Source organism: Aotus nancymaae, unplaced genomic scaffold (genome assembly GCF_030222135.1).
Source record: "Aotus nancymaae isolate 86718 unplaced genomic scaffold, 86718_ANA_hifiasm-v0.15.2.pri h1tg000076l, whole genome shotgun sequence".
NCBI lineage: Eukaryota > Metazoa > Chordata > Mammalia > Primates > Aotidae > Aotus > Aotus nancymaae.
Genome location: NW_026988491.1, coordinates 18,543,248 through 18,557,070, shown reverse-complemented (window position 1 = coordinate 18,557,070; position 13,823 = coordinate 18,543,248). Strand labels below are relative to the sequence as shown.

Sequence of the window (13,823 nt, the reverse complement as noted above, 5' to 3'; positions counted from 1 at the left end):
AAAGTTTCCATTTCTCTGCTGAAATATCCCATCTGTTCATGCATGTTGTTCATCTTTTCCTTGGGAACCTTTAGCATATTAATCAGACTTCTTATAAATTCCATGAGTCTGATTCTGTTGATTGCTTTGTCTCTTGAGAGGTGGGTTTTTTGTTTGTTTTTGTTTTTGCCTGTTTTGTGAATAGTAGTACCATTTGACTGTTGGTCAACACAGTAGAGACTAAGGTCAACCATATTTATGCTTGGAAATGAGGCTGACTTTTTACTGCTAGGCCATTAGTATAAGGAACTGAGTTAACTCCATCTTGTTGGGCTGGTTTGGGTTCGATTGTTGATCTGATTACCTTGAGCTGGTTTCATATTCTTGCAGTGTTAGCTTGTGTTCGGTGGAGGGCTGAGTTTCCAGAGGGTTTTTCTCAGTGTTCCTGCTCTACCTTCAGCTTTTGGTCTACCTCATAGGTCTGGGCTGTGGAGGAGTTTTGTCTGCACACTCTTGCCTCTGTGCCAGTGATAGACTGCTTTTATCTGCCACTTAGGTTTACTAGCTTGGCAGCGGGGTTTTGGGGTTCTCTGTTGTGTGGTCTAGCTGCGGTCTTATGCAGGCTCCGTGTTGCTGGGTCTGGGTGGGGCTTTTTCATTGATCCTGCCCTCCTCTGAGTGGCAGCCACACTCTGCCTGGATGGTCACTCTTGGGCAGGAGTTTCATGTCCCTTCTGTAGCGTTGAGGATCTCTAGTAGTCAGGGCCCAGGGACAGTTTCCTGCCCTCCCCCAGGGCAGTCTTGGTTTTTGCTTTTGTCCATCTCTAGCCACATTGGGTCTTCACCAGTGCCCTGGGAGGTGACAGGGTTTGCTGCCCCGCTCCCAGTGGCTTAAAGCCTTTTTCCCGTAAGGGAGAAGGTACAGGTAAGATGTTTGTCTTTTCCCACAGCTGTGGCACTGTGGAAGGCTCTCTGCAAAGCATGCCACCCCTGACTCTTTCTCCTGAGCGCCTGGCCTAAGTCTGGGGAAGAGCCTGTGTTTGGGTGCCAACTCTGTGCTCGCTCTAACACTCTCTGGAGGCTCTGGCTCCAGAGGTTCTATGCTGTCACATGGGCCCACCCTTGGCCTTTACCATTATGGAAATACTTTACCTAAATTCTTCTCGCCTCCTGCATGGGCTGGCTTCTCTTCCTCTGGGGCTGTGTCTCAGGTGAGCTGGTGCTTGCCTCCTGCCTCTGTGGAAGGGCTCATCTTGGTTGAGTGAAGCTAGCATCTTGTAGTTTACTGACCTCTCCCTGTTAGTGTGGGGCAGCTCTTTCCAGCATCCTATCTAGGGAGAAATGGCCCTAGTGGTCCCTCCTGATCTCTGATCACTAGATCAGGTGGTGGGCTACGTGTCTGTAGCTCCTGGGATGTGGGACAGGGTGTTGTATGGTGTGACTGCGTGGTGGTTAGCAGGAGTGGGGTCCTAGCGTGGGCTTCTGGAGTGAGTGAGGGGAGAGTGGAGGGCCCATTGGGAGGTGGAAGCTTCCTTAAAGCATGCTTTGGAAACCTGCTGGCATTTTCTGGAAGCTAAACTAGTGGGCTACTGAGCCAGAGGTCCTGGCTTGGGCTTCATTCAGGACTTGGCTCAACTTGAAATGAGCCAGACTCTCCTGGGACCTCTTGACCCCCACCGGCGGCAGGGGCATTGGACTAGGGGGTTGGCAATCGTCCTGCTCAAGCCTCAGAGAGACCAGGGAAGAGAGCAGGTTTCCTGTCTTTGTGCCAAGTACTTTGTTTTATCCCGCCCATCCTCACAACTTTGTCAGGAAATAGGTCATTTTTTGGGTAAGAAACCAAGGCCCTGAGAAGAAACTGGCCCAGCCTGGCTTGACTCTGTGGTGGCATCTCCCTGTGCTGCCATCTCCTTCCAGCGGGCCTGGCTTGGGAGGGTGCCGGCCCCAGGGTCACGAGTGGGGTCAGTGCCTTGTCTGCGTCACTGTCCACACCATCGTTGCTGCTACTGATGCCTGCAGGGCGCTCTGTGGGGAATTGCAGCATTGAGTTCGCCACTGTCCTCGCCTTCCAGATGAAGAACCCACATACAGGGGGCACATCTCATCCAGTGTCCCAGCATCCGGAGGCAGTCGAGCTGGTTTCCAAATCAGGGCTGTCAGATCCAGAGCCTGCGTGGCTCTTGCCTCTCTCCAGGCTGAGAGTCCAGGCATGTGGGCGGGTGTGCTTTCCTACTAGAGAGCGGACCTTCTTTCGTGCTGGAGAGCTTGCCTCTGATGGTCAGGTGAGAGGTGGTCTCAGAACGCAAGTGGGGAGGAAGCCAGCAAAGGGGTGCTTCTGTGGGCTCCCAGGGCTTAGCCCACCAGGATCCCTTGAGAGACAACTTAAACACAGCCAGGAGCCTTCTCTGCAGTGTGGGGGGCAGGTGCCAGTTCTTGTCCCTTAGTGGGTTGGGTGGCTCAGGGCGTTGGCTTCCTGCACATGTAGGCCTGCTCCTCTGTGGCCAGGTGGGAAGCAGGTGCAGGTGCTTGAAGTCTGAAGCCTTCACCAGCACTGCAGGTGACACTCATGAGGGGTGTGGTGGGCACTGGCAGGCTCTGCTGGAGGAGGGACCAGTTATAAAGACTTAGGTCTGAATTTTGATTTTGGGCAAGGCCTTGATTCCTTCCCAGCTAGTCTTGGCCAGACTGTCCCCAATGTGTGCAGATTGACTGGGGCCCTGCTTCGGGCTGGGCATGGCGGGGGCAGCTCTGCTCCAGGCACCTCTTTTTCTCTTCCTGGGACTAGCAGGCTAGTCCTTCTGGGAATGGCCTTCTCTTGGTTATAGTGGAAGTGCAGAATAAGCGGAGACATGCAAAGGTCTCTGTTGCCCAGGTCACATCATTGTGTCCAGAGTCACAGAGCGGGACCTTTATGAGGGGCTGTGAAGTCACACGGCAGAGATGCGCATGGGCATGTGCTGGGGTCATTGCTGCGTCTCCCATTGTCCGCACCATCATCACCACCGCTGATGTCTGGAGGTGCTCCATGAGGGAAAACTGGGGCCCTTAATGCTTACACCAGAGCCCCCTTTCCCCAGAGCTTCTTACAACTGGTTTCTTCCCTCATCCTTAAGGTCCCTTGCAAAGGCTGTTTTTTTTACAAAAGCCTTCCCAGACTTTCTTAAGTGCTCATACAAGGGCGGAGCCTCTTCCCCCTGGGGCAGAGCCACACTCTGCTTGCTGAGCCAGCTCTCTCTGAAGGTGCAGCAACCTCTGCCTCTTGGTAGGGGGTTGTGTACCCGGAACTGAAGACCTAAAGGCCCAGGAGAATTTCACTTTGAGGAAACTAAGACCCAGAGGAGCAGTGACTTTCAGGCCTCCCAGAGTCACTAGCAGAGTTAGGCTGGGATTCTGGGCTCCAGGTTTTCAGAGTCTTATCAGACAGAGGCTTGGGGCCAAGCCAGGATTGCCGGAGCATCCTGGACTGGGCAGACCTGACTGTGGAGCCCAGCACGCCGCAGCTGCCTGGCGTCACTCCAGCAGGAGGAGGGAATCGTGGCCAGTGACTGCGCCTGTTCCCCTCTGCATCCAGCAGGGGTCTGGCTGTGGATGTGGGTCCAGAGTGGGCAGGGGTCGGGTAAGGATGGCTGCAATTCATTTCCCAGGGGCCCAGGCCTAGAAGTGAGCTGCCGCTGTCGTGGGTGGGGGTCAGTCTCAGCACCTGTCCCGTCTGTCTCACTGTTGCTTGATCCTAGCTTGGAAATGGTCAGAAATTTAGTCCAGAAGTGAGTACACTTGGGATTTGGCCCTGTTTTTCTGCTCACTTACTTTGTGAGCCTTGGTGCTGTGTGTGTGTTGTGTGTGTGGGTGTATGTGTGTGGTCTGTGTGTGCATGTGATGTATGTGTGTGGGTGTGAGTGCACATGTGCTGTGTTGGGTGTGTGTGCATGCAGTGTTTGGAGGTGTGTGGTATGTGTGTTGTCTGTGGTATGTGGGTATACATATGTATGTCTGTGTGTGTGTGGTGTGTGTCTGATGTGTGTGTAAAGCACTCTGGTTCTGGAGCGAAAGGTTTAGGTGCTGGGTTCACTGTCCACTGGCTTCTGTGGCCCTGGACAGTTTGTCCCTGAGCCTGTGTGGTCCTGTGTGAAGCAAGATGGTAATAGCAGCCTCAGCGAGGCATGTGAGACTCGAGGGGGAGGTCGTTAGTGAGCTCCTGGGTCTCGGCTGACGTATCCTCAGCGGGTGTGTGAACTGGGCTCTGGGAGTCCTGGTTCCCCATTCAGCAGCCAGCCGGGCGACCAGGACCTCTCTTTTCCTCTCAGCGCTTCCCGTCCTGCTCTATGTTGAGGGTGTTGTTTTGAGAGCTGAGAGACAGTGTCCGGAAGCACGGGGACAGGGATAGGCCACAGCAGGCGCTTAACAGGCGTCCTTCACCTTTTCCTTTTCCTTTTGGAGGTGGGGAGCATTCTCTGTGTCTATTGGGGGGTGGTTCCCACCTGGATAGGGGCAGGAGCCCCCAGGCCCTAGGTTGTTGTCTGGTCCTGAGGCGTTGCCCCTTTAAAAGTTCAGCTGTGGACCAGGCGTGGTGGCTCACATATGTAATCCCAGCACTTTGGGAGGCTGAGGTGGGAGAGTTGCTTGAGCCCAGGAGTTGGAGACCATCTGGACAACATAGGGAGACCCCTTCTCTACAAAAACTAAAATTAAAAAAAGTACTCGCCAGGTGTGGTGGCGTGTGTCAGTGGTCACAGCTACTTAGTTAGGAGGCTGAGGTGGGAGGATCGCTTGGACCCAGGAGGGTGAGGCTGCAGTGAGCCATGATCATGCTGCTGTACTCCAGCCTGAGCCACAGAGCGAGACCCTGTCTCAAAAAAAAAAAAAAAAAAAAAAAAAATCCAACTATTGCTGCTTCTCAGGGAGCTGGGGGATTCTGGCTTCCCTGTGGATGTCCTGGGACTCCAGAACCCGGTGGGGGAGGGCTGTGTTTCAGTGGGGCGGACCGAACACACACGCTGGTGTCTGTCTCATCTTGAAACCTCACTCAAGTGACAAGCTCTGAACTCCCAGGGCAGGGCTGAGCGCTGGCTCACTGGATGGGGGGGAGCCTGAATGCCACAGTGGGGAGGGCGGCCAGGTGGGAACCAGTTCAGCAGCCCAGCTCAGGAAGCAGCTGACGTGGTGGCCATGACATGGGGGATGGAAAACAGAGGCTGTCACCAAGACAGTTTTCTTCTTTAGGGATCAGAGAGGCTGTGATGTGAGGGTCCTGTGCACAGCTGAAGGCTGGGACACAAGGCATGTGGGAAGCAGGGTTGCGCACAGGCCGCACACTTGGAGGGTGGGATTACCAGCCCCTCCTCTCCTCAGCTCTCAGGATGCCTGTGCCCTGGTTCCAGTCTCCAGACTGAGTGTCAGAGCCACCCTCTTTTGAAAAATTGACCCCAAAGCAGAGGCCTGTTTCTACTCATGGAATCTCCCACCGAAGAGACAGATCCTCAGCTGTGAAAGCACCGAGGCTGCTCCCCCAGGTACATGGGGCCCCCAGGGCTGCTCCCAGGGTCTCTCCCTCACCTGTGAGTAGACTCAAGATGAGCAGGCAGCCAGTCTCCAACAGGAAGGATAGAGATCTGCAGAGACAAAACACAAAGCAGAAAAAAGGACTCAGAAATCAAAGACCATGTGAGGAGCAGAAGAAAACCCAAAAACCTGGGATAACAGCACCTCCACTCATAAACCTAAAAGCCCAGGATAACAGCACCTCCACTCATAAACCGAAAAGCCCAGGATAACAGCACCTCCACTCATAAGCCTTTGCAGCGTCTTCTGAGAGTCAAGACGCATGTTGCTTTCCCTAAGGGAAGCAGCAGTGAACACAGGAAAATGAGAGGTCGTGAGGGACTCCTGGGGATGGAAAGCGTGAGCGGAGGTTTTAAATGCACAGTTGCCAGGTTTGGGTGGTCAGGCTGAGAACAGAGCCCAGGACGTAGAATAAAAATTTTTACAAAATGGTGGCAAATAGGAGCAAAAAGGTAAGAAAAATGGAAGATTAATCTTGGAGTTCCAGAAAGAGAACAGAGTCTGGAAGAGAGAAAATTATTGAAACCAGAGTTTTCAGAATGTTCAGAGCTCAATAAAAGACACCTCCAACCCCCACGAAGTGTCTGGCCTAGTCAGTGAGTAAACTGGGGCAAAGGGAAGATGTCAGAACTCCCACAGAGGGAAAAATGGGCCCCCGGGATCTCAGCTGCAACATGGACAGCGAGAAGACAGGATGGCAGAAATCGATCTCCAGGCTGGGCTTCTGTACCCGACCAAATTGTCCCTCACATGGGGGGTGGATGTGGACGCTTGCAGTCACTTCAGTCTCACATGCACAGGACACAGCCAGGGCACCTGTAGTTGGGGGACATGCATAAAGGAGCAGTGCACCCAAGGTCGGTGGGGGCGCCAGGAAGATCCCACTCAGCCATGCCAGGCTGCTCACTCAGGCGAGGGAGGTAAAGCAGAGGGGGCAGGCACATCCCCAAGCAGCAGACGGGACTGAGCAAACGCCCACCCGTGTCTCCGGCCATGTAGAGGTTTGTTAGAGTTGTGGAAGGAATTATTAATAGCAATGTAGAAAATGAAATAAGCAAACTAAGGCAGTTACCTACTCTGGGAAAAGTGAAATACTATACAAAAGTGAAATATTGTACAAAAATGCACGTACACCATGAAGTGTAATCACTACATGGTACACTTTGCATGAAACACCAAATTAAGTCTTGAATTGAGTCCAAAATCGTGCTGTGACTGTATCGGCAGGAGGGAAGCTTGTGTGTTAGGGAACCTGGCTAAGCCCTCATCTTTCGTAGTCAAAAATCTTTAACTCATCTAAAATGTACAGATCATAAAATGATATCGGCACACATTTTGGAACTTTGAGGGTAAAAAAACTCTACCAAAGGTCTCCTTCTGGGGAGTGGGATTAGGGGAGGAGTGAACTGTGGCACTTTGTGCCTCATAGGTCTGGCTTTTTAAACTAGGTACAGGTGAAGCAGGACACGGCTCTGACTCCTTCACAGACGGGAACTGGAGTACACGGGTGCTGGAGTCAGGTGCCTGCTCTGGCGCTGGCAGGGGCAAGCTCCACTCACTCCAACCTCCTTCATTCCACCCCTCGAGGCAGGGAGCATGCAGGTGAGTGGCTGCAGGAACAAACTTTGTACCAGTCCCACAGCAGTACCTGTGGGGTTCCTGCGGGGAGTACCTGCAACCCCTGAAGCCCCAGAGGAAGTGTTATGGTGCTCTTTTAAGTCGGCCATCCAAGGATGGCTTAAGTGTTACCAGCTCAGTGGACCCTCTGCCTTTTTGTGTGAGGCAGCTGCCTTCTGCCAGTGAGGGCAAAGGGTCAGTGTGACAGCCTTTTGCATGGCACTTGTGGTACCTGAGTTCTTGACTGGCATCCAGGAGGAATGAGGCCGCATGAACGAGTTGAAGATGGCTAGTATGGGGGATTTTTTTGCTGATGAAAGTGGCTCTCAGCGGGAAGGGGAGCTGAAAATGGGATGGAGTGGGAAGGTTATTTTCCCCTGGAGTCTGGCCATCCCTGGCCAGACTCTCTGAAGCTACACCATCAACCTGTCTCTTGAAGTCACGCTGCTTCTGTCTGATATCCAACCATAGTCTCTGACATCCAGTTGCTTCTCTCTCTGCTGGCCGAGTCTGGCGTTTTTATAGGCACAGGATTGGGGGCAGGGCGTGGTTTTTGAAAAGATAACATTTGAGTGGGAAAACGGGGATGTAAGTTCTCACTTTGGGCCTTGGTATCAGGCTTTTTGGCTTGAGGGTGGGGCCCCTGCTGAGGACCTGCCCTCTTCTGCGCCATATTTCCCTGCCATCTGTCCCTATCACAGGTGCCACTGGTGAATCTTATGAGTGAAAATCAAAGGGTTTCAGCCACAGGGTCCTAGTGCCTGCCAGGCCATTCTGATCAGTTTTGATGCTTTCTGTGCTGAGTTCCAGTGGGAATTTTGATGGGCTCTGTGCCCGGTGTTGTAACAGACTATGCCCTAGAGTCCTGGGGAGTTCCACCCAGCACGACAGTGGCCTCCCGCAGGCCTCAACCCAAGTCCAGGTGTCAGGCTGCACTGCTCTCTGCTGCAGAGGGTATTGATCGGTTTCCACTCAGGAGTGATTGCAGTGGTGTCAGCAGAAGCGCTTCTGTGAATTACTGCTTCCAGCTGACTTGAGAAGAGCTGCTGGAGAGCGTGTGCGGCTTGAGTTACTGGCCAGCAGGTGGCTCTGCCCTGCTGGCTCACCTGGTTTCTGTTTGAAAGCTTGGCTCTTCCCATCAGGGTGGATCTGCTGGGGTCTGTGATGAGGAAGGTTGGTGCCCTCCTGGGCCCCCACCTCGGCAGCGGCGTGGTCATCCTCACTGCTCTGCAGGGGACCCAGCATGGCCACAGCCCCATGCCCCTGTTTGTCATGCAGCAACACGACAGGCCTCACTAGGACTCTTCCACCTCTCACTCCTGCCTCGGCCCCACCTGGCCTGTTGGGAAGCGGCTCCAGCTCCAAGCGTGGCCCCCACTTCCCAGCGCCTTGTTTCTCTGTCTGTAAGGGCAGTGCTCCTGGACCCTCCTGCTTGAGGCCAGTGGGGGGGGGGCATCGCAGGGTTGGTGGTGGGCATTGCTTTGCCTGCGTCAGGTGTGTGGCTTTATCTGTAGGTGCCAGGAGGATCCTGTCCTGTTCTGTGGATGAGGGTTCCAGGCAGGGGTGCCAGTGCTGGCAGCCTGGGGAAGAGCTGGCTGGGCTCAGAGGCTGGAGGGAGCTCAGGGGAGAGCCAGGTGGTGAAGGAGTGGGACATGGTGAAGGCCTTGCCATGATTCTGCGGAGGTGCAGAGCTGCCCCAGATGGCTGCAGTAGACAGTGGTGGGGCCTGACTTCCATGTTAAAGCTACAGTTTTGGCTGCTGGGTTGAAAACAGACTAGAAGGGTGATCCCCATCCTTTCTGGGACTACGGACTGGTTTCCAGGAAGACAGTTTTTCCACAGACCCAGGTGGTGGGGTGATGGGGATGGTTTCAGTATGGAACTGTTCCACCTCAGATTATCAGGGTTTAATTAGATTCTCATAAGGACCACACAACCTAGATCCCTCACATGTGCAGTTCACAGTAGGGTTCGTGCTCCTATGGGAATCTGATGTTCCCGCTGATCTGACAGGAGGCAGAACTCAGATGGTCATGCCCACCACTCACGTCCTGCTGCTTGGCCCAGTTCTTAACAGGTACTAGAAGGTAGGGTGAGCTGGATGGCAGCAGAGAGCCAGGGAGGAGCCCTTGTGGGAAGCAGCTCAGGTGTGAGGACTCATTGTCCTTGGGGGAGGGTCAGCTCTGCACATACCTGATGGCAGGGTTGGCAGGGCTCACTGAGGCACGGAGAGAGGAGAGGAGCAGGGTGAGCCGCAGCAAGGCCACCATCCGGCCCGAGCCCCTGTCGGGTGGAGGGACTGCTTGCTGACACAGGCAGCATGGGCTGCGGAGCAGACAGCCTCAGACGCTGCCCCCAGAGCTGGCTGGGTCCTGCTGAGGCGCTGGGCAGCAGGTGAGCTGCCTGGAGTTCATAGGCATGTGCCCTGGAGGCTGAAGTGTGGAGGGGTGGGCCTGGCTGTGGCCTGGAGGGAGGGGACCGGGGCTGCACTCTGGGCTGTCACCATCTTCAGGGTCAGGAAATGAGGAGCCAGTGGCAGAAACCAGAGCCGCGGATGTGAAGGGACCACAGTGGCTTAAACTGTGCCCATTTCTTCTGGGAGTTCAGGGTGTTCTCAGCACACGCGGGTCCTTGTTCCCCTGCAGCCTCTCCCTGTCTTTCATGGCGTGGCACGTTGGGCTCGCTCAGGCCCTTCCCATTGGCTGAGTCTCGCTGCAGTCTTGGGAGAGCAGGTTACACTGACCAGGCCACCGGCAGGCGGAGGTGATTTTTCTCTTTTTAATTGAATTATGTCTTATACATGCATAGAGTTGGAAAAAGCCCTTCAACTGCTTTTCCTCTGCCCTCACACCACAACAGTCAACACAGAGGACTCCCGTGACCAGCGGCTGGGGATTTCTCCCCGCCAGCAAGCAGGCACTCAGTTCTACAGCGGCACCAGCTGGGTGTCCCCCGTCCAATTCAGTTGCAGCACTGCTCACTGGCAGACAGCACAAGATCCCACAGGGCGAGGGCTCAGTCCCACAAGACTGCCCCCACTTCCCATGCCAGCCACAAGCCCCAGCTTGTTTTGCCTGCGCTTCTGACCCACTGGCTATAAATTGGGGTTTGCACACCCTCCACCCAGATTTGACTAATTTGCCAGAGTGACTCACAGAACTCAGGGCAACACTGACTTTCCTGGTTTATTATAAAGGATGTTGCAAAGGCTTCTGATGAATACCAGAGGAAGAGGCGCATATGGAGGATGGAGGAGGGGTATAGAGCTTCCATGCCCTCTCGGGGCAAGCCACCCTCCAGGAACCCATGTGTTCAGCTCTTTGGAAGCTCCTGCTCCTCACACCCTGTCCTCTTGGGCCTTTTATGGAGACTTCATTGGCTAGGCATGATTGAAGCATGGACAGCCGTATAGAAATGGGATTGGACAAAAGGGATGTGATCCCAGCACTATCAGTGGGAGTGGGGAAGCCCTGCAAGGCCTGTGTGTGCAGCATTCCTTTCTCCCAGGCAGGGGGCAGGACCCCTTTCAAAATGGGGTCTCATGACCCACACAGTCAGACAAGGCAGATCAGAGAATTTTTCTTTTTGCTTTTTGAGATAGGTTCTCACTTTGTTGCCCAGGCTGGAGTGCAGTGGCGCAGTCACAGCTCACTACAGCCTCTACCTCCTGGGTTCAAGCGATCCTTCTACCTAAGCCTCCTGAGTAGCTGGCACTACAGATGTACACCACCATACCCAGCTAGTGTTTTTATTTTTTATTTTTTGTAGGGACAATGTCTTGCTATGCTGCGTAGGCTGGTCTCGAACTTCTGGCCTCAAGCAGTCCTCCTGCCTCAGCCTCCCAAAGTGCTGGGATTACAGGCATGAGCTGCTGTGCTCAGGCCAGGGAATTTCTTCATGGCCAGCTCCAAGACAGAAAGGCAGAGGAAGATTCAAGTACATTTCAGTTTGTATGGCCTGCCTTGGGAAGAAAAAGGATCAGGTGAAAGGGGGGCAGGAAAAAGTCAGAGAGAAGGAGAGGCAGATGCTGTTTACTGAGCCCTGCTTCTGAGGCCTGGAGTGCTCCAACGTTATGACAAAAGACTGTGAAAAGAGCTAGGGGAATCATGAGCCAGGAGCCACAGATGAAAACCTACATATATCGTAATATTGTATCATGCTTCCGTGTAATTCCCACCAGACCAAGTTAATAGCTCTAGACCTGGCAATCTCCTTTGTGTCTTCTCTGAATCAATAACCAACCCCAAATATAACCACTGTTCTCAGCTCCGTCACTCCAGTTTAGTTTAGCCCATTCTTGAACCTCATGCCAATGGGACAACAGGATTGTACTGCAGAGGGCCTTGGGGTGGGATGACACTGTGACATTATCTGTGGGACTTGGCATGCTGCATCTGGCAGTTCGTTCTTTTTCATTGCTGCTGTCTAGTGTCCCATGGTCACAACTTATTCATTCTATTGCTGATGGATATTTGTGTTTCCAAGTTACTTTATGAGTGGTGTGGCCAAGATTGTTCTAGAACCTGTGTACTGATAGGCAAGCACTGGCTCCCCTCGAGTGTCTCCCAGGATAGCTCCAGGATCATGGGTTGTATACATAGCTTTAGTAGATACTGGGCAGATGTTGTTTTCTCATCTTGGCTGGCAGGCCATTCCCCCGACCCATCACTCCTGCGTAAACTGCCAGGTTCAGCCTCTAGAGGCCTCGGGCCGAGTCACCCAGTGGTTACAGCCCCTGAGCCTCTTCCATAACAGGCACTGGGTTCTGTTCTGTTCTCCTAAAAGCTTTGCGAAGCATCCTGGCCCCTCTGAGAATCGGAGCCGACTGGCCCGTGCCCAGCACAGGGGATTCAGGCTGAGTCTGTGTGGGGTCCAGTCCTCCTCTCTCAGACTCGAGTCACCCTGGGCCCCACCTGGGGTCCTTGAGTCCCTTCTTGGGCAGCAGGCGTTGACCCAAGTACAGGGCTGGGCGCTTGGGCTTCCTCTGAGCACCCCTCACGGGGGCTTCTCCCCTCCAGGCACCAGCTTGCTGCAGGAGGTGGTCTACTTGGTGAGCCAGGGCGCGGACCCTGATGAGATCGGCTTGATGAACATCGACGAGCAGCTCCCGGTCCTGGAATATCCGCAGCCAGGCCTGGACATCATCAAGGTACCCAGGGCCAGCGGCACCTGTCCCAGCACCGCTTTAGGGTATTTCTGCAGTTACCCCCTGATGAGTGACGGTTGCTTCTGAGGGCTCTGTGGGTTAGGGGAGAGCAGATAGCCTGGAGAGAACCTGGCAGGCCTGAGCTGCAGTGACCTGGAACCTGATTAGGGTGTGAGTGACAAGTCAGCATCAGGGAGTCTGCGAGGTGGAAAGGAAGTCGATGCCGGGGGGGGGGCACAGGGCTGAGGGGCCATTTGAGGGGAGCAGGCCCTGGGCTTCCCCCTCACTTTTCCCTGGAGGCCCTCCTCTGAGGGAGCTGAGTAGGTTGCGTTTGCATCAAATATTTGGTGTCAAGATTGAAATAAATGTTACCCCAGAGCCTTGCCCCCCACCCCTTAGACACCCAGAGGCCCCCGACTCCATCTGCTGAACCTCTTTAGTTCCAGCCTCCAACCTGAATGTTCATAACTGCAGCCTCCGCCACGCCTGTCCCCATCCCTCTAGAGCAGCGTTCCGAAACCCATCTCTGAGAGTGCCGTGTCATGACATAAGGCCCTTGTGGCCCTCCATGGCCCCTCTCTGCACCCCAGCCTCTCAGCTCTGAGAGGCCACCTTGCTCTCCTTGTCCATGTGGAACCGTCTAAGCGGCGTTCAGTACTTTTGTGCCAAGAGCCACCGCGTTCGAGGCACTGCTGTTGGCATTGGGCTGCAGTGACTGACAGCCTCAGGCCCCAGCCTCTCAGTCCAGGAAGCCATAGTGGTTAGACAGTGATCAGCACTGGGAGGGGAGCAGATCGGGAGAGGACTGGCAAGTCTCCCGTGGGGATGTCTGAGGCAGGTCCTGAGCAGAGGGACTGGTCAGCAGAGACCTCACAGTGCAAGGGGCCCGGCCCTCCAGAGCAGGAGGCAAGCCTGGGGACTGCAGGCGCCAGTCCTGGGCTCTTTAGCTGCATGAGGGCTGGACCCATTCCTAGGGCAACTGGGAAGACAGGCTCTGAGCAGAGGGGCATGGGGCTGACTGTGGTTTACAGGACCACCCTGGCTGCTGATGGGAAGGCCTGAGGGGCAGATGGGAGCAGCAAGCGCATCAGGCTAGGTTGCTGTGCGGTCCAGCGCCAGCCTGGCAGCACCCACTGGGCCTGGTGCCTCCTGCTGCCTCTGCTGCCCTCTGATGCCACTCCAAGCCAGGCCAGTAGCTCCCAGGCCCTCTGAGCAGACCCTGTGGCTGTGGCTATGATAAGTGGACTCCCCAGGCCGAGTACAGGGACCCCCAGGGTCCAGCCAGGGTGTGCTCATGTCTCAAACGTTTGTCTCAGGTGACAAGGGAGGCTGTCCTGGCTGGGTCAGAGACCCTCTCTGGGAGAGGAGACCAGGGAATGATAGCCTTGCCTCCTCTTGCTCTGACCCCTCCCCTTTCCTGGCCCTGCCTTTCCCTCTGACCCCCAACCTTCTACCCTGGGGCCCCACCCCTTCCGTCATCCTCTGGTCCTACTCCCCCTGGCCTCATCCCTCCCCTTGGTTCT

The 13,823-nt window shown here is 54.7% G+C and overlaps 1 protein-coding gene across 1 annotated transcript in view; it reads left to right on the top strand.

Annotated features, from left to right (window-relative positions):
* The window catches only part of SULT4A1 (sulfotransferase family 4A member 1), a 33,879-nt gene that overhangs the window by 5,587 nt on the left and 14,469 nt on the right, over window positions 1-13,823 (top strand). Inside the window, exon 2 of the mRNA XM_021668666.2 lies at window positions 12,173-12,303. Within this exon, the coding sequence (XP_021524341.1) occupies window positions 12,173-12,303 (131 nt within the window). The remainder of the gene's footprint in view (window positions 1-12,172; window positions 12,304-13,823) is intronic.